The sequence below is a fragment of the Odocoileus virginianus genome, chromosome 17, assembly GCF_023699985.2.
Source record: "Odocoileus virginianus isolate 20LAN1187 ecotype Illinois chromosome 17, Ovbor_1.2, whole genome shotgun sequence".
NCBI lineage: Eukaryota > Metazoa > Chordata > Mammalia > Artiodactyla > Cervidae > Odocoileus > Odocoileus virginianus.
In genome coordinates this window covers 23,667,718-23,687,055 of record NC_069690.1, presented here as the reverse complement: position 1 = coordinate 23,687,055, position 19,338 = coordinate 23,667,718, and the positions used below count along the sequence as shown (strand labels likewise).

The 19,338-nt window shown below is 51.0% G+C and overlaps 1 protein-coding gene across 5 annotated transcripts in view; it reads right to left on the bottom strand.

Moving 5' to 3' along the window:
- The window catches only part of SPNS2 (SPNS lysolipid transporter 2, sphingosine-1-phosphate), an 89,450-nt gene extending 75,405 nt beyond the window's left edge, over positions 1 to 14,045 (bottom strand). The window contains exons 1-7 of one of the 5 annotated variants that reach the window (XR_011492184.1): positions 13,571 to 14,016; positions 9,761 to 9,826; positions 4,646 to 4,782; positions 3,841 to 3,992; positions 3,065 to 3,131; positions 2,210 to 2,358; positions 1,111 to 1,263 (exon numbers count right to left, since the gene is read on the bottom strand). Coding sequence is in view for 2 of the 5 variants with exons in the window: in XM_020882835.2 (XP_020738494.2) it covers positions 1,111 to 1,263; positions 2,210 to 2,358; positions 3,065 to 3,131; positions 3,841 to 3,992; positions 4,646 to 4,782; positions 9,761 to 9,826; positions 13,571 to 13,766 (920 nt within the window). In the remaining 3 variants the exon portion in view is untranslated. Of the gene's footprint in view, positions 1 to 1,110; positions 1,264 to 2,209; positions 2,400 to 3,064; positions 3,132 to 3,840; positions 3,993 to 4,645; positions 4,783 to 9,760; positions 9,827 to 13,570 lie in introns of those variants that run through there. The other 4 variants (XM_020882835.2, XM_070478902.1, XR_011492185.1 and 1 more) reach the window with 4 other exon arrangements.
- Between the last annotated feature and the right edge of the window lie 5,293 nt (positions 14,046 to 19,338).

The window sequence follows — 19,338 nt, the reverse complement described above, 5'->3', positions numbered from 1 at the left end:
TGAAGAGGACAAGGCAATGTGACTGTGGATGCAGTGATGCGGCCTCAAGCAGAGGCCGCCCACAGGCACCAGAAGCCAGAAGCAGCACAGGAGGAGGCTTTCCGAGGGCCTCTAGCAGGAGCGTGGCCCTGCTGAACTTGGTTTTGACCCAGTGAAACCATTCTGGACTTCTGGCCTCCAGGACTATGGGAAACATTTCTGTTGCTCGAAGCTACCGAGCATGTGGACATTCGGTCCATCAGCCCTAGGACCCGAACACTAACTCCCATGTCAGTTTCTCAACCAGGTTCTGGGAAGGAGCCAAGTTAGAGGAAGAGGCTGAAACAGAGAAAGGGGAAATCACTGACCCAGGAATGCACAGCCAGTGAAGGCCTGGAGTGGGATGGAGTCCTGGTTTATTTTTCCACTTTTTCAAGCTGCTGGGGGACTTTTAGGACTCAGTGTTTACCTCTGGGAAGATAAGAATCTAGCTGTAGAGCCAGGATAAACATCATAATATCCTGGGACTTCCCAGGCGGTCCAGTGGTTAAGATTCTGCACTTCCACTGCAGAGGGCACGGGTTCAATTCCCTGGCTGAGGAACTAAATTCCCACATGCCATACAGTGCAGCCAAAAAAAAAAAAAAAATCACAATCTCCTTTGGTGCCTCAGTTTGCCATCTGTAAAATGGGACAGCCTCAGGCTACAGGTCCCTCTGAAGCAAGGCTGCCTAGAAATCCCACTATTCCTTAGGTCCCACAGAAACCTCACTTACCCCTAAGTGCCTTCCGGACCCTCACAGGGGCCCAAGAGCGAGAAGACAGGGACTGGGGCCTGGAGATGACAAGCGAGTGGCCTGTGGCCACTCAGAGCAACAAGAGCTCTGCCTGAGCTAGAACCAGGCTGGTGGGCCCCCGAGTCCTGGTGTCCACCCAGAGATTGAGTCTAGGGACTCAGAACCCCAAGAACTTCCCCATCAAGAGCCCAGCTGTTGGGGACTTCCCTGGCAGTCCCATGGTTGAGACTCCATGCTTCCATTGCAGGGGGCACAAGTTCGATCCCTGGTCAGGGAACTAAGGTCCTGCATGCCACACCATGTGGCCGAAAAAAAGAGCCAAGACATCCCTCACCTGTCCTGGCTGTTGCACGGCTCCCGAAAGCAGGGAAGGAGCAGCCCGTGCACCACACGGGCCTCGAACAGAAACTTGGGGGCCCAGAAGCCCAGAGCTCCAGTCACAAAGGCCATGGCTGTCACCCCAAGCGTCGACCACACAAAACTCCAGCTGAAAGAGAAAGTGGATGAGACAGAGGACAAGATGGTTGGATGCCATCACCAACTCAATGGACATGAGTTTGAGCAAGCTCCGGGGAGACAGTGAAGGACAGGGCAGCCTGACGCGCTGCAGGCCATGGGGTCGCAGAGTCGGACATGACTGAGCGGCTGAACAACAAGAGAAAGTGCTGTGGATGGAACTGGGAGAGGGCTGGGGCTGTCGGGGCCTGTCCGCTCCCCTCCTCCGTCTCCTGGGCACTCAGGTGGTCCCAGATCCTCCACTGACACCCGCTAAGCAGCCTGCCCTTCCCACCTCCACACTTTCACTCCTGCTCTGCATTCCTCCCTTCTCTCTGAGGACCAAGTCTCCCCCACCAGAGCGACCCAAATCCAACATCACATTCTCCAGCAATCTGTCCCTCTCCCCTGCCCTCCACTTGGCTCATGGCTCTGTAACAAAGAAGTGGCGTCCGGTCCAAGCCCCACATTTTAGTAAATTATGAGACCTGGGTAGGTGACCCCAACCTACCTCCCCAGCCATGCCAGGAACAGAGGAGGGATGCTTTCCCATGAGGTTCAGAGAGGTGAGCGATATACACTCGGGCATCTTCCCAACAACCTGAGAAGCCGGCAAAGCTACAGAACCATGTCTGCTGAATAAATGAGGGGAGCTGGGCTCCAAGTCTCAGGTCACTCAGGGATAAGGCAGTGGCAGAGCCAAGGCCGGAGCTCCCTCCCTCCCAGCCCAACTTCTGTCTCATGGCAGGCAGAGGGAGGTCTCTGAGTGGGGGAGCGACATCTCAGCTGGTGACAGAGAACTCAAAGGAAGAAGAGGGCTGTGAACGCTGCTGGGGCAGTCAGGGAGGGCTCCCTGGAGGCGCAGGGAGGGAGGGCGGTGATGCTGGGGCAGGCAGAGGGGTTTTCAATGACCCGCAGGGAGGAGCAGAGACACTCACTTTCTCCACAGGTATCTGACGTCCTCACACCAGCTGCTCCGTGGGTCCCCCATGGTTGCGACCCCCTGCTTCTCAGCAGCTCCTCGGGGTGGGTCTGGAACCAGCATGATAAGCAGGATCAAGGCCACAGCTTCCAGGCAGGGCATGATCTGGGGACAGGAGGGCCCAGGAAGCTCAGGGCCACACATCCCTGTAAGCCAGGAGATCCCAGCAGTGACTGAACTTTGTGGACCAGGTTCTTGGGTTGCTCTGCGCCCCAGGGGATAGGGGACATGGGCTCACATCGGGGGAGCTGGTTATACACAGAGCTTGCCATATCACTGCTTCTCACCCCTGAGAGGACGGGCTCTCTGGGGAGCATGGGCCCCTTGGGATTTGACTCCTGTACAGACCCTACTCTATTGGAATCAGTGAGGCTGACACGGTTGAGAACTGGAGGCTTGACTATACTGACCCTGACTGTGGAGGACTTGCTGCCCCAGTGTTTCCTTTCCTGGCCCACACCTCCATCTGCCAGGCCAGCCCTGTCCAAGCATCTTCCCCTCCCTCGCCTCACTGATCCTTAAGGTGCCATAAGGTAGCTTTACTCCCCCACTCTACCGATAGGTAAAGTGAGGCCCCGAAGAGGGAGGTGACTTCCTTGAGATCACACAGCTAGCAAACTGAACGGCTGGGATGTGAACCAGGCGTGCAAATTCCAGAGGCCACGGTCCATACGCAGCCCTGAAGCTGCCGACGTCTGAACACCCGCCATGGCGCCAGATGCTGTGCCAAGGGGCTAAGGCCACTGGAGACTGGAAAGTCCCCGCTGGCCCAGGGGGGGAAGCAGAGGGAAGAAAAGGAAGCTGGACTCACTCGGAGGGCCCAACGCCAGTTCCCAGTCAGCTCTGTCACAGCCGACCCCAGCACGTAGCCCAGACCACTGCAACAGAGAGGTGGGGGACATGGGCTGTGAGGGGAGGCAGGCGGCCCCAAGACCCCAAAGCCAGCCTGAGCCAGGGTGCCCCTACCCCAGGGAGCCAGCTCTCGGCAGCTCACAGCCTTTTCACTGGGAAAAGTGAGCCACGTGAGGCCCAGATGTCCACTGCCCTTGATAAGTCACCAATGACCTCTGGCTCCAGGCCCATCCCACCCAACCACTGTCTCCCTAAATGAGGACCACTCACCCCCCCTCTCCAAGTCACAGCCCTGCCCAAGGCAGGTGATTTCAGGAAACCTGAGTCAGGGTTCAGGGGTCCGACTGCAAAGCTCACTCTGTCCTATCCCATTGTGGGGTACGTGGCCCAACCCTAACACAGTTCCCTGCCTCTCCCAGAGTCAGCCCCTCCCTGTGTGGCCCACACTGCTGAGCTGCTCTTTCTCCTCCTCCCGGAGTGTATTAGTATGCAGGGAGCATCTCCATTACATATCTCTAACCCCCACCATAGCCTACAGGTAGGTGCTACTGGCCCCACTTACAGATGAGAAAACTGAGGCTCAGAGAGATAAAGTGACACAGAGAGGAAGGGTAGAGTCGGGTTTCAAATGCAACCCCTTCTGCTCCATGTCTCCTGCATCCAGCCCAGCCCCTGTTCTGACCCCTTTGAGTCTCAGATTACCATCCAGAGAAGTGGATCCAGGGTAATACCAACCTTCCAACAGGGATAAAGATGTAGAATACGGCCAGCACACGGGTCCGCTGGTCCCTCACGAAGAGGTCTCCCAGGACAGTGGGAGCGATGGTGGAGTAGCTGGCTGTGCCAGTCCCCACCAGCCCCCGGGACAAGAAGAAGAGCCAGGAGTACTGGGGAAACGGGCACAAGACCACAGTCAGTTCCAGAAACCATCCTCAGGGCAAAGAGGACTTAAAGATCTGTCAGAGGAACCAAGGACATCCTGTGACACGGAGGAGGGGGATCAGTGCTCTAAGTGAAAAGTGAAAGTGTTAGTTTCTCAGTCCTGTCCGACTCTTTGCAACCCCACAGACTGTAACCCACCAGGCTCCTCTGTCCGTAGGATTCTCCAAGCAAGAATACTGGAGTGGGTTGCCGTTCCCTTCTCCAGAGGATCTCCACAACCCAGGGCTCCAGACACCTCACTATTCCCCCAAGTCGCACAGGCGCCCCCTGCTGGCGCCCACAGCCACTGCCCTGAGGAGTCTTCCTGGGCATCCTGGTTGGCAAACGGGCCTTTGCTCACCAGGCCACTTCCCGCAGACAGTAGCAGTTACCCGCACTCCCACCCCTATAGCTCAGTCCGGAGGAAGATGCCAAAGAGGAAGGCCCCTGTTAAGAAAGCCCAACGGCCTGTTGAGAAGACCCTTCTCTCAGCCCTTGGAAGGCTGTCCCCCCGAGCCAGCCTGGAGCAGAAACAGCTCTACTGGAGCTGGATCACAGAGGAAGAAGATGGAGGAGGCTCCCCCCCGGGGGGGGCCTGGGAAGGAGAGAGGGCACCTACCCGGGGGGAGATGAAGGAGCTGGAGAGGCCGGCTCCAGACCAGAGCAGGATACCGAAGCTCAGCGTGGCCTTGCGGCTGTGTCGGTCGCCCAGGTAGCCAAACACGGGTGCAGACAGCAGCAGGAAGCTGATGAAGACTGGAGGAGACACACAAGGGGCGGCATGCAGCTCACTCCCGCAACAAAGATGGGGTGGTGGCGGGTGCGGAGCAGAAGGGTCCAGTAGGCCCATAAAAGGGAACTGACTCAGCTTGCTTAAAAGTGAGTAGAAACTGGTGTGAGAAAAATTGAATCCCCCAATCCCCACCACGGCCCAGAGTCACAGGGAGTGGGAGGAATGGGCGGGGGGCTGGGCCTGGGTTCAAATCTCAGCTCTGCGGTTTGCCCACCGTGCAGCCTTGGGTGCCTCAGGCGTGCTCTCTGAGCACCAGTCCAACAGTGGAGGTCAACATTTCCCCCTCCCAGGCTGTGTAAACGTGAGACAGAGGTGAGCACAGAGTCTGGCACGGAGCTGCCAGGACCCTGTCTTTAGCAGAACTCCCACCCCGGTGAGCCTGACTTGGGGCCTGGTGAAATTTTGCTCTCAGGCCCCTGCTGGAGGTAGCGGGTGAAAGGCCAGGTGGGCGGGGTGTGGGCCAGATGCCTGCTTTGAGCAGATGAGCACGGTTAAGAATGAGCACACTGATTATAAACCAGCGGCCCCTGGAGGCTGGAAGAGACTTGGTTTTCCTAAGTAAAACATTCCCCTGACGCTGCACTTGTATTTATACCATTTTCCAAAGCACCTAACACTTATGAATTGGTGACTGGATTAATGAATGCATTTACTATTCTGCGAAGACAGAGAAATTGCCACGTTTTTGCTTAACTACACCACGTGGATAGGTATACCTTCACTGCTTCTGTTCCTCAAATAAAATCGCCTCCATCCTTCTCCCTGAGTCCGCTGCCTCCGAGAGCCGGCAGGTGGCCAGGGTAAAGTCTAACCCTCCACCACCCGGTCCACCCGACCCAAGGGCCTTGGGCTCTTCGGGGCCCCGCCCAGTGTCTGCGCTTTCATTCACTAAGCACAGATGATTGACATTTTCTGAACCCAATGAATGTCCAGACTCGTCCCAACTCAGGTTCCAGCCCCTCCCGCTTTGCCCTGACCCGCTCTCGTATTGGGTTACGCCATAAGCAATTGGCGGAAATTAAGCTAGTTTTGACCTACAAAAACGGCAATTTAATGTGGTTTGACCTAATATTCCGCAGAGAATGGTCTTTGATGTCAACGGCATTTAAAAATTTAATAACTACTGCCAAAATGAAATGCCAAAATAGGCCTCCAAAAAGGCTGTATCAATTTACGCTGGAATAGAAGTATTACACATTGTTTGCTGACACTTGATAGGATCAATTGATTTATTTTCGTTCATTTAATGGTTAAAACACAAACGGTGTCTCAGCTACGTTTTAATCTGCATCATCCTTTTCCCCAGTGAGGTTGAGTATCAGCCCCTGGGTTCACATCCTCAGCCTATTTTTTTCTGTTGGTTCTGTGTTGATAATTTCTCCAGTCCCTTACATTTGTTTTAAGGATTTAAAATCAAATTCTGAGACTGAATTCCTGGGCTCGCATTCTGACCCCACCGCTTCCTAGTTGTGTGACTTTGGGCAAAATCCTTTACTCTCTGATTCCCCTTTAATCAGAGTACAAGAGTAATAGTACTTCCCCCCTAAGCTTATGAGGAAGATTAAATAAAATAAAGCACATAAAAGACAAGCTTTCTGTAAATACCCAACAGATGTTATCTATTATTATTGCTAATTGCATTTATAGTTTCAATCACCATCATACAGAAGAATTTAGCTTTGATGTAATCAGATGCATCAATCTTTCTCTGGGGAGGTTGTTTCGTGTCTTGTTAACACATGTCTTTGTCACCTAAAGCTTCTATTTCCCCAAATGTTCTAATACTTTACGAGATTAGGGGTAGGGATTCCTCACAGTATGTGTGTGTGCATGCTCAGTTGCTAAGTTGTGTTGGACTCTTTGCTACCCCATGGACTACAGCCCACCAGGCTCCACTGTCCATGGGATTTCCCAGGAAAGAATACCGGTGTGGGTTGCCATTTCCTTTTCCAGGGGATCTTCCCAATCCAGAGATCGAACACAAGTCTCCTGCATCTCCTGCATTGGCAGGCAGATTCTTTATGACTGAGCCACCTGCAGGATACAAACACTTTAAACCAGCAGATCTCCCGGAATGGAGAAGCCTGCCCCTAAGTGGAAGGCAGGCACGCCTTCACTCCCACCTCCAGATTCAAATCATTTCTGTGATAAGGCGGAAGTCTTGAAGGAGCACAAGGTTCAGAGAAGGACTCTGTAAACAACCACCTGGATTTGAATCACAGCTCTCTCACTTGCAAGCTGTGTGGCCTTCAGAAGGTCCATTGCCTTTCTGTGCCTCAGGTTTGTCATCTGTAAAATGGGCATAATAATAATAATTCCCTGCCTCGTGGGATTGTTGTGAAGATTAAATGACTACATGTTATTAAGCCCTTAGAACAGCACCTGGCACATGGTAAAGGCCACATCAGTGTTTGTTTTAAATATTGTAAATCAATTAACTAACTCCAGCAGCGTCTCTGTCCCACCCCATTCTTATAGCTACACTGAGCCCTCTAAGCCATCAGTTTCCTCCAGTCTGCACCGCTGCAGTGACACAGAAAAGTAAGAAGACTCCCCTGAAGTCTCCGGGGACAAGCCTGGTTGTCAGGCCTCCAAGCTCACTGCCCTTCCCACATACCTGTTTGGGCTACTTCTGCAGAAAAGACCCTTCCCTTCATCACATACATGTACCTGCACATCCCCACTGCACACTCACAAGCACGTCTCTGTGTTCACAGGCTTTCTCTCTCTCTCTCTCTCTCTCTCCCCCCCCTCTCTCTCCTCCTCTCTCTCACACACACAAACTTCTCCCTCCACACAACTCAGTTATCAGGGGACTTGCAGTAAAAATCCTGTTCACTATGGTAAGAACCAGGGAAGAGAAATATTGATTCAACTTCCATTATCTGTTTAATCTAGAAGGTTCTGGGTGTTGAGCCTAGAAAGCCTCCCTCTGGCTACAATATGACTGGAAGGTGAGCACCATCTGTCCACCTTAGCCCTGAGATAAGAGCAATTGGGAAAGACTGCCATCTAAAGCAATGATCTAACTCTTTTGTTCATTGCCTCCATTTGTAGAACCGTGTACCCTTTTGCATGTCTTCAGCTGACATCTAAGGCATTTTTTATCGTAAGTTCAGCTGCAAAGGATGTGATTTCCAGCCGTGATTGTACTTTTCAAACTAGATTGTCATCAGTCCTTAGGGCTGCAGATCAAGTTCATGGGAAACATGTACCATAGAGCCTTATGGGCAAAGTCAGTCCTCATTTGGCAAATCAATAGGGCAAATCAGACTGATTGTCAGTGAGAAAGATATGAAAATGTCGGCTTCGTTTTTTAATTAATTTTTATTGGGGTTTTGTTGCTTTACAATGGTGTCTTGGTTTCCACTGAACAGCTTCATTTTTTTTTTAATTGAAATAGATGTGCTGATACCCATCCATGAGACAACCATCTCACTTCTGGATCCTCAGTTGCAGATAAAGAGAACGCAATCAGGCCAGCGAGATAAGTCTTGGCACCTTGCCATCCTGGGTTTGTGGCCTGGAGCAAACATCCACCAACACTCTCTCAGTCCTGCCCCCAATGCCTCGTCAGCAGAAGCCAGCAGCCTTGAGGGGTCCCTCTGTCTGATGGGTTGTTTTTTTTAATATTCTATTTGTTTATTTGGGCGCACTAGGTCTTAGTTTCAGTACTCAGGCTCTCAGTGGCAGCATGTGGAATCTAGTTCCCCGACCAGGGACCGAACCTGGGCCCCCTGCATTGGGAGTATAGAGTCTTAGCTGCTGGAGCACCAGGGAAGTCTCCCCTGGAGGTTTTTTACACCTAGTAAAACTCAGAATGGGGAGAGCTGTATTTTCCTCCCCAAAATGGTGGACAGGTGAATATTAAAGGGGAGGTGGGAAAAAAGACCCAGATGCTTGTTCTCAGGCAGATCTATCTTAGAAAAAAAATATATGGGCTTAAGGATCTGTACAGGGATTCTCAAAACTGTAAAGAGCACACATGTGTATCCTGTGTTGTGACCGTTTGTGCACACACGTGGGTGTGTGTGTGTGCATCTGTGTGTCACCATCCAGAAACCCATAGGGGAAAAGTTAGCGCCTCGTGACCCCCAACTGCCCCCACCTTGAAATGGAAGGTGTGGCTGCTCCCCTCTGCGGGACTGTAGGCCCCAGTGGGCCCAGACCCCATCTGAGCCCCTGTGGGTATGTGTCGCTGTCTGTCAATCTACTTTTATTTTTTTATTTTTGGCTGCACTACGCAGGATCTTAGTTCCTTGACCAGGGATCGAACCTGCACCTACAGTGGAAGCCCAGATCTTAACCACTAGACCACAAGGGAAGTCCACTGTCTGTCTGTCTGGGTCCTAGTGCCCAGGATTTTCAGATTCATGAGAAGAAAGCACATGTTAGAAATTCTAACCCCAGCTACAAAGCTGAGCTTAATAGACATGAAGGATGAATGACCAACTCCCCAGCCAGGATCTAAAGCCTGGGAGCCTTTTCAAGCCCCAGCTCCCTCCCTTCTTCCCCCAGCGTGTGTGCATGCTAAGTTGCTCCAGTTGTGTCCGACTCTTCGCACAGGCAAGAATACTAGTGTGGCTGCCAAGACCTCCTCCAGGGTATCTTCCCAGCTTGGGGACAGAGCCCGTGTCTCCTGTGGCTCCTGCATTGCAGGCAGATTCTTTACCGCTGAGCCACCAAGGAAGCCCCCTTTCCCCAGCACTCACCCTCAAACCCTAAGAGGCTGTTCAGGCACCAAATCCCAGCCTCTACTGCTTCCTTCTCTGACACAGATTGTCCCTCCCACCCAACCACCACCCATCCTCTGTGCCAGGGGACTCAATGGGGCTCAGCTGACCCCCCACCAGCAGCTGGAGCTGCACAGGGAACAGGACCTGCCAAAAGACCCCCGCCCCGCGTGAGCCGACCACCCCAGGCTGGGGACTCCCTCCTTACCTGTCTGAAGCAAACCAGCGTTGCTGTCACTGATATGGAAAAACTTCTGTACGTCCAGCAGCACTCCTGTGGACAGATGGACAGTGCTCAGAAAATGGGAAGTTGCCTGCCAGGTCTCCACAGGCAGCTGCCTCTGCATTTGCGACAGGCCCACAGCTGACCAGCTCATCACAGACATGGCACCCAGGCCTACTCTTCTCGTCCCTCTCTCCCACACACACACACAACCACACACACACACACAAATACAAATACAGGGTCTAGCATATCCCAAAGGCACAGACATACCAATTCACGCACAAACCTGCATGTCTGGACTACACACACATATTCACGCATCACAGACATGCAGATCCACATAGGCACATACAAACAGGCACACCCAGAGATATATACTCCCAGGAGCAGACACACACACACACACACAGGAGCCAGCACTCACAGCCGTGTAAGTCCAGTCTCGTACACCCAGACACGTGTACACTGAGAGGTACACATAAAGACACACCCACAGGCACATGTGCATCTTCGCATATGCAGGTCTGCCATTCACATCATCGTCAGAGTGGCTGGGGTGCTCAGTCACTCAGTCGTGTCTGACTCTCTGCGACCCCATGGACTGTGGCCCACAAGGCTCCCATGTCCCTGGAATTCTCCAGGCAAGAATACTGGAGTGGGCTGCATTCCCTTATCCAGGGGATCTTCCTGACCCAGGGATCCAACCCGAGTCTCCTGAACTGACAGGCGATTCTTTACCACTGCGCCACCTGGGAAGCCCCAGGATGACTGGCAGCCATTCACTTAGACTACGGTGCAATGAAAGTCCTGAAACTGTGCGGCACCACAGCCCTACTTGTATACACACTCCAGACATTCATAGATATGCATATACATGCATGAGCATGTACATGCAAAGACGTATGTGCCCTGGCCTGGCACAGGTGCACACACAGTGCGTTCCTCCAGAGGCATGAACACACTGACATGGAGTGCCTGTGAGAGCTTCAGAGGTAGGATCCACTTAGGTCTGACCTTGGCCCCTCCTCCCTGAGGGTTGCAGGTTCTTGCTCCAAGATCTTGCTAGGCTTGATATCCTGTCAGTCCCTAGTCGTATTTCAGAACTAGTCAGGGTCCAAGGCACCTGCTTATCTGAGCTGTGAGGCTCTGGCCCTGTCATCACTTTGAATTATGAGACAGCTGAGGGCCATCAGTATCACTGTCCCCATTATACAGATGGAGAAACAGAGGCCCCAGCCACCTATGGCTGTACAGTTGGGACCATCCCAGGCAGAGGCAGCCCACCCTCCCACCCAGTGTCACAAATGGGGCTCTGCAGGAACGCCCCCACGGTGGAGAAGAAAACCTGCCATTCACACCTTGAAGACCTGCCAGTGGAAAAAGATGGAAGAAACAGAGAAGTCAAATAAGAGATTTTTGTTCTGATATTCACCTTGGACCCATTTCCCACAAAATCCAGATACTAGCTTGTAGGTCTTTCCTTCTCCCTTAATACTTTTAATTACACAAATTAGATATATTCATTGTCAAGAAAGAGACAACACAGATAAGCAAAGTCAATGGCGGGCTTCCCCGGTAGCTCAGTGGTAAAGAATCTACCTGCCAATGCAGGAGACATGGGTTCGATCCCTGGTCCAGGAAGATCCAACATGATGCAAAGCAACTAAGCCTGTGCACCACAACTACTGAGCTTGTGCTCCAGAGCCTGGGAGCTGCAACTACTGAAGCCCACGTGCCCTAGAGCCTGTGCTGCACAAGAGAAGCCACGGCAATCAGAAACCCTGCACCGCAACTAGAGAGGAGCCCCTGCTTGCCGCAACTAGAGAAAAGCAAAGACTCAGCACGGCCAAAACTAAATAAGTAAAGAAAATTATTTTAAGTCAGTGGCTAGGTAAAAAATTCTCTATAATCGCATTCATTTTGGGGACTGGGACTCAGCCCCTTGTTTTGGCCACTCCTGGGCTCCTCTGAGCCCCATGCTGCTCTGGAGGCAGCCGGAGGACCAAGTGTGGGTCCAGCCTTGTTTTCATCTTTCTGCTATCACTCTGGCCTCCCAGAGACCTGCTTCACACAAGAGAATTCTTAGTGTGTGAGAACCACCTGCCCCAACAGTCCCCAGGCACTGGGCAAGGTTTCACTTCCCTGGGCCTCCCTCAACCCAATAACCATGGCCCTGCTATTCACACAGCCAGAGGAAGTCCTTACAGTCCTAGGGGGCTGAAAGACCTCCATACCCCCAGTTGCCACTTCCCCTCCTCTTCATGCCCTCTACCCCCACTCCAGTGCAGGACTGCTCAGCTTCAGCCTAATCTATCGCAGTAGCCTCTGACTGACCTGTCTCTTTTGGCCTTCATCAGAACCTCAACCCTGATTATAGTCTCCCCACCTGAGTATTTTCCGTGGCTCCCCATTGCTTCAGCAGAAAGTGCAAGCTCCCAGCCTGGTCCCCTAGAAACCTATGATCCAGCCCCAGACACTCTTTCAGAATCACTTCCTGCTTTCTCCCCATCTCTCTACCTGTGATTGGACCATGCACTTTTGTCCCATTCCCTGCCTTACCGATTTTCTCAGCCTTCATGACCCAAACCTTCTGCCCCTCTTCTGTGAATTCTACCTGAACCCTCAGTGTTTCATCCTGGGAAAGTTATTCGCTCAGTTGTGTCCAACTCTTTGTGACCCTACAGACTGTAGCCCGCCAGGCTTCTCTGTCCGTGGGATTCTCCAGGCAAGAATACTGGAGTGGGTTGCCATGCCCTCCTCCAGGGGATCTTCCTGACTCAGGGATCAAACCTGGGTCTCCTGCATTGCAGGCAGATTTTTTACCATCTGAGCCACCAGGAAAGCCCCTTTTTTTTTCATCCCAGGGCTATCCAGCTAATGGTCACTCATCTCTGTCCTGGGTTAAAGACACTTGAACGTGTGTTCTGTGTCCCTCTGAGCTCCTCAAACACAGTCACCCACAGGGTCTGGTGCTGTCTGCAGTCCCCAAGTCACGTTCATTCTGCATCTGCAAGCTAGTAACTGATGAATCCACCTCCTGGCCTCAGGGAGCCCAGCTGCTGCAGGCACCTCCTCTGAGCTCCCCAGGTACCCTCCCCGCAACCCGTGCTTCCTCATCTGGCTGCATCTCTCTGTCTTGCAGGAGTCCTGTTAACAAGTTTCTCTCTCTGCCACATGAGATGGTCATTCCTGTGTTCAGGAGCTACAAGGATGACTCCTCCCTCCCCTGGGTCCCCAAGTCCCATAGTACTCAGTTCATCTTGAATGAGTGCATGATCAAGGCAGAAAAGAAGGTTGAACCTTGAACGAATGAACGAAAAAGTCCATGGGTGGTGACTTGCAGACAGAGCGAGTTGAGCCCTGGGGCCTACAGGAAGGAAGGCCCAATGTGCAAGGTTTCACGCCACCTGCTGCCCCAGAACAAGCAGCCAGCTCGTTCTTGCTTGGAAGCAGGGCCGGGCCACCCCGTCCTACGCCAGGACCTCACCTCAACGTTCCACCCAGAATTTCCAGAGCTTTGCCTGAGGCCCAGCCCTCCCTGGAGCCCTCACCTACCCACCGCTGTCAAGCACCCACACCTGTAGGCACACTCAGTTGGGGCACACACTGGGAACTCGTTTGGTCCTCTCCCCATTCAGGCTGGCCTGGAACCATTGCGGGGGGGAAGGAGCGGAGGTGAGAATAGCAGAGATGAGCCGCACAAGAAGAAAGTTCGCTGGATGGAGGCCCACTGTGGACACACAGCACCGGCTGCTGGCAGCTGCTGCCCAGCTTGCCCAGCCCCTGCCTCACCTGCAATGATGAACCAGTTCATGTAGTTCAGGAGGTTGATGTAGCAGAGCACGGCAGCGGCCACATAAGCTCTCCAACGGGGCAGGCTCCAGGGGGCGGGCATGGATGGAGGACCTGTGTCCGTGGCCCCCAAGTGTCCACCTGGCCCCGGGGACTGACCGTGAAGCCCCTCTGGCTGCCTGAACTCCACAGACATGTCCCCAGTCTCACCAGCCTACAGCTCTGGTCCCAGGATGGATGCCAGGATGAAAGACACATCAGCTCTGCACAGAGTCACTTCCTGTGGTCTCCCAGTCACCCAACCTCAAAGCAGCTGCCCTAACCGCTCAGGATCTTATCACAGGTCTCTGCTGAGCCCACTGCAGCCTCACCGGTGAGATTTCACCATCCACAGCCCCTGAGGCTCGAGGTGGGGGGAGAGAGCTCCTGGCCCGCCAACCAGAGTAACTGGTCCTTTTGACCCAGCCTGCGATGCGGTAGCTGCCCTGAGAAAGAGAAGTTTTGCAGGACAGGAAGTGAGAGGAGTCTCCTAGAGTCCCATGTGCTGGGGGAGGGTCTGGCTGCCACACACGAGACGGACTGTGAATGAGGGATTCGAACCTGGGTCCTAGGTGTTGGCCAGGAAAGCAACACTGGACTGGACCGTAAGTGGAGGTTAACCCCTGCTCCTATGTAAAGTCCTACCTGGAGGAACAAAGACGATGAGGGGCTGCCGACAGGAAGGCAGCCCAAGGGCAAAGCTCATCAATGGATGTGAAATTTAAGGGGAGATTTTTGATGAAGGGCAAAATATTGGCATGCTCTTAAAGTGTCTCTCTAGGGACTTCCCTGGCAGTCCGGTGGTCAAGACTCTAGGCTCCTAATGCAGGAGACCCAGGTTCAAACCCCGGTCAGGGAACTAGACCCCTACATGCTGAGACTAAAAGATCCCACATGCCACAGCTAAGACCCAGCACAGGCAAATAAATAAAATAGCATCACTAATGAGGGGCAGAATTTCCACCAGGATTGCATGGCCCCAGTCTAATCATGACAGAATCTCAGACAAACCCAAACAAGGGACACTGTTTTTTTTTTAATAGACTTTATTTCTTAAGAGCAGTCATAGGTTCACAGAAAATTGAGCAAAATGTTTAGATTTCCCATATACCCCTCTGCTCTCACACATGCTTAGCCTCCCCCATTATCTACACCCCTGCCCAGAGCAGGACATTTGCCACAGTTGATGAACTTACACTGACACGTCATTATCACTCGGAGTCCATCATTCACATTAGGGTTCACTCTTGGTGTTGTGCCTTTTATGGGTTTGGACAAATGAGTATCACCTGTACCTATCATTAGGAAATAGTGTCCATGGCGCTAGTGGTAAAGAACCTGCCTGTCACTGCAGGAGACTGAGAGGCAAGGGTTCGATCCCTGGGTCAGGAAGATCCCCTGGAGAGGGGCTTGGCAACCCACTCCAGTATTCTTGACTGGAGAATCCCCATGGACAGAGGAGCCTAGCTGGCTACCAGTCCACGGGGTTGCAAAGAGTCAGACACGACTGAGCTACTAGGCATGCATGCACATCATTATAGTGTCTTACAGAATAATTTTATTGCCCTAAAATCCTCTGTACTCTGCCTGTTCATCCCTCCCTCTCCTCATCCTCTGGCAACCACTGAAATTTTTACTGTCTCCGTAGTTTTACCTTTTCTGGAATGTCATATAGTTGCAACTGTACGGCATGGAGCCCTTGCAGATTGGCTTCTTTCTCCTAGTCATTTGCATTGAAGTTTCTTCCATGTTGCTTTATGGCTTGAGAGTTCATTTTTGCTTAGTGCTGAATAATATTCCACTGTCTGGATGGACTGCAATTTATCCATTCACCTCTGAAGGGCATCTTGGAGGCTCACAAGTTTGGACAATTATAAATAAAAACAAAAATAAACAAATGGGACCTTATGAAACAAAAAAGCTTTTGCACAGCAAAGGAAACCATAAACAAAACAAAATGACAGCCCTCAGAATGGGAGAAAATATGAGTAAACAAAGCAGTTGGCAAGGCATTCATTTCCAAAACATACAAACAGCTTGTGCAGCTCAATATCAACAACACAAGCAACCCAACCAAAAAATGGGTGGAAGATCTAAGTAGACATTTCTCCAAAGAAGATATACAGATGGCTAAAAAGTACATGAAAAGATTCTAAACATCACTAATTATTAGAGAAATGCAAATCAAAACTAATGAGTTATCACCTCACACCAATCAGAATGGCCATCATAAAAAAATCTACAAACAATAAATGCTGGAGACGGTGTGGAGAAAAGGGAATCCTCTTGCACCGTTGGTGGGAATGCAAACTGATACAACCACTATGGAGAACAGTATGCAGATTTCTTAAAAACTAGGAATAAAACCACCATATGACACAGCAATCCCACTACTAGGCATATACCCTGAGGGAACCAAAATTGAAAAAGATACATGTAACCCAATATTCATTGCAGCTCTAGTTACAATAGCTAGGACATGGAAGCAACCTTGATGTCCATTAACAGATGAGTGGATAAAGAAGCTGTGGTACATATATACAATGCAACATTACTCAGCCGTAGAAAGGAAAGTATTTGAGTCAGTCCTAATGCGGTGGATGAACCCAGAGCCTATTATACAGAGTGAAGTAAGTCCGAAAGAGAAAATCAGTTATCTTACACTAACGCATATATATGGAATGTAAAAAGAGGGTCCTGAGAAACTATTTGCAGAGCACCAGGGAAGACACAGACCCTGAGAACAGACTGTGGCCAGGACTCAGCAGGAGAAGGTGGGAGGTGTGGAGAAAGTAACACGGAGACACACATTACCATGTGTAGAATAGATGACAGCCAATGGGAACTTGCCGTATGATTCAGGGAACTTAAACTGGGGCTCCATAACAACGGAGAGGGGGGGTGGGGTGGGGTGGGGAGGGAGGGGGGAAGGATATTCAAGTGGAAGGGGACATGGGTAAACCTATGGCTGATTCAGGTTGATGTTTGGTAGAAATCAATACAATACTGTAAATCAATTATCCTTCAATTAAAAATAAATAAATAAAAATCTACAAACAATAAACACTGGAGGGGATGTACAGAAAAGGGAACCATCCTACACTGTTGGTGGGAATTTAAATTAGTACAGTGTCCATGGAGAACAGCTTGCAGGTTCCTCAAAAAGCTAAAAATAGAACTGTCATATGACCCAGCAATCCCACTCCTGGGTATATATCCAGAGAAAAACATAATTGGAAAAGACACATGCACGTCATTGTTCATTTTAGTACGGTTTACATTATCCAGGACAGGTAAATAACCTAAATTTCCATCAACAGAGGAATGGATAAAAAAGACGTCATACATATATACAATGGAATATTACTCAGCCATAAAAAAGAATAAAAATGCCCTTTGCAGCAACACGGATGGACTGAGAGACTGTCACACTGAATGAGGTAAGTCAGACACAAATACAAATATCATATGATACCAATTACACGTGGAACCTGAAAAGGGGTACAAATGAACTTATTTACAAAACAGAAGTAGAGTCACAGATGCACAGATATAGGAAACAAACTCATGGTTACTGGGGGATGGGGAGGGGAGGAATAAATTGGGAGATTGGGATTGACACACTACATATACACACTACATGTACACACTACATATACAACTAATAAGAACCTATGGCATAGCACAGGAACTTGACTCATCCTCCATAATGGCCTTAGGGGAAAAGAATCTAAAAACAAGAGTGGATGTATGTGTAAGCGATTCACTTTGCTGTACATCTGAAACTAACACAACATTGTAAATCAACTACACTTAAAAATTTAAAAAAAAAAACTTGGGCTGACTAAATAAAGAAATAAAGCTGATTAAAAAAATCCACGTGCAAGCTTTTGTGCGGACATAAGCTTTTAACTGGGCTTCCCAGGTGGTGCTAGGGGTAAAGAACGCAGCTGCCAATGCAGGAGTCGTGGGTTCAATCCTGGGTCAGGGAGATCCTCTGGAGTAGGAAATAGCGAACTACTCCAGTGTTCTTGTCTGGGAAATCCCATGAACAGAAGAGCCTGGCGGGCTATAGTCCACGGGATCGCAAAGTGTCGGACGTGACTGAGCAACTGAGCACGCACATAAGCTTTTAACTAGAGCCCTTGCTCCGCAGCAAGAGACGCCCACGCGAACACGAAGAGGCTGTGTGGTGCGATGAAGACCCAGCACAGCCAATACATAAATAAATAATTTGTAAGCGTCTTAAAGAAACCACAACGATATACTGTTCTTCATATCCACTAGTATGGACTAAAATTGTAAGCTTTATCAATTAAAAAACCAGAAAATAAGTGTTGGCAAAGATATAGAGAAATTGAAACCTTCATACATAGCTGGTAGGACTGAAGATGGTTCAGCTATTTCGGGTTGAGAGGAGGACCATAAAGAAGGCTAAGCACTGAAGAACTGATGCTTTTGAATTATGGTGCTGGAGAAAAGACTCTTGAGGGTCCCTAGGACAGCAAGGAGATCAAACCAGTCAGTCCTAACAGAAATCAACCCTGAATATTCACTGGAAGGACAGGTGCTGAAACTGAAGCTCCAGTTCTTTGCGAAGAGGCCACTCACTGGAAAAGACCCTTGCCATTCCCTTCTCCAGGGGATCTTCCTGACCCAGGAGTTGAACCCAGGTCTCCTGCACTGCAGGCACATTCTTTACTGACTGAGCTATCAGAGAAGCCCAGTGCAGGAGACCTGGGTTCAATCCCTGAGTCAGGAAGATCCCCTGGAGTAGGGAATGGCCACCCATTCCAGTATTCTTGCCTGGAGAATTCCAGGGACAGAGGAGCCTAAGGAGCTATGGTCCATGGGGGTCACAAAGAGTCGGACACGACTGAGCAACTAACACACACACACACACACACACTCTCTTACTGTATAACATCCCCACAAACGTATGGCTTTAAGCAACTATGGTTGGTAGTGGTTTAATCGCTAAGACATGACCGACTCTTTGCAACCCCATGGACTGTAGTCCACCAAGCTCCTCCGCCCATAGGATTCTCCAGGCAAGAATACTAGAGTGGGTTACCATTTCCCTCTCCAGGGGATCTTCCCAACCCAGGGATCAAACCCAGGTCTCCTGTACTGTGGGCAGATCATTTACCACTGAGCCACCAGGGAAGCCCTTAAGTAACTATAGTTCTTTATTATCCCTCATGGTTTCAGTGGGTCAGGAATTCGAGAGCAGCGTATTGGGTGTTCTGAGTCAGTCTCTTGTGTGGTGAAGAGAGACGCCACTCAGGGCTGTGCTCGTTTGAAGGCCGGACTTGGACTGGAGGGTCCATTTCCCAGGACCCCTGAGGTTCACCCACATGGCCGGCAAGTTGGTGCTAGCTGTTGGCTCCTCTCTGCAGAACTGCCTGAGTGTCCTCACAGTGGGGTATGTGCCCGTGTGTGTGTCCTCACAGAGGGGTGTGTGCCCGTGTGTGTGTCCTCACAGAGGGGTGTGTGCCCGTGTGTGTGTGTCCTCACAGAGGGGTGTGTGCCCGTGTGTGTGTCCTCACAGAGGGGTGTGTGCCCGTGTGTGTGTCCTCACAGTGGGGTGTGTGCCCGTGTGTGTCCTCACAGTGGGGTGTGTGCCCGTGTGTGTCCTCACAGTGGGGTGTGTGCCCGTGTGTGTCCTCACAGTGGGGTGTGTGCCCGTGTGTGTGTCCTCACAGTGGGGTGTGTGCCCGTGTGTGTCC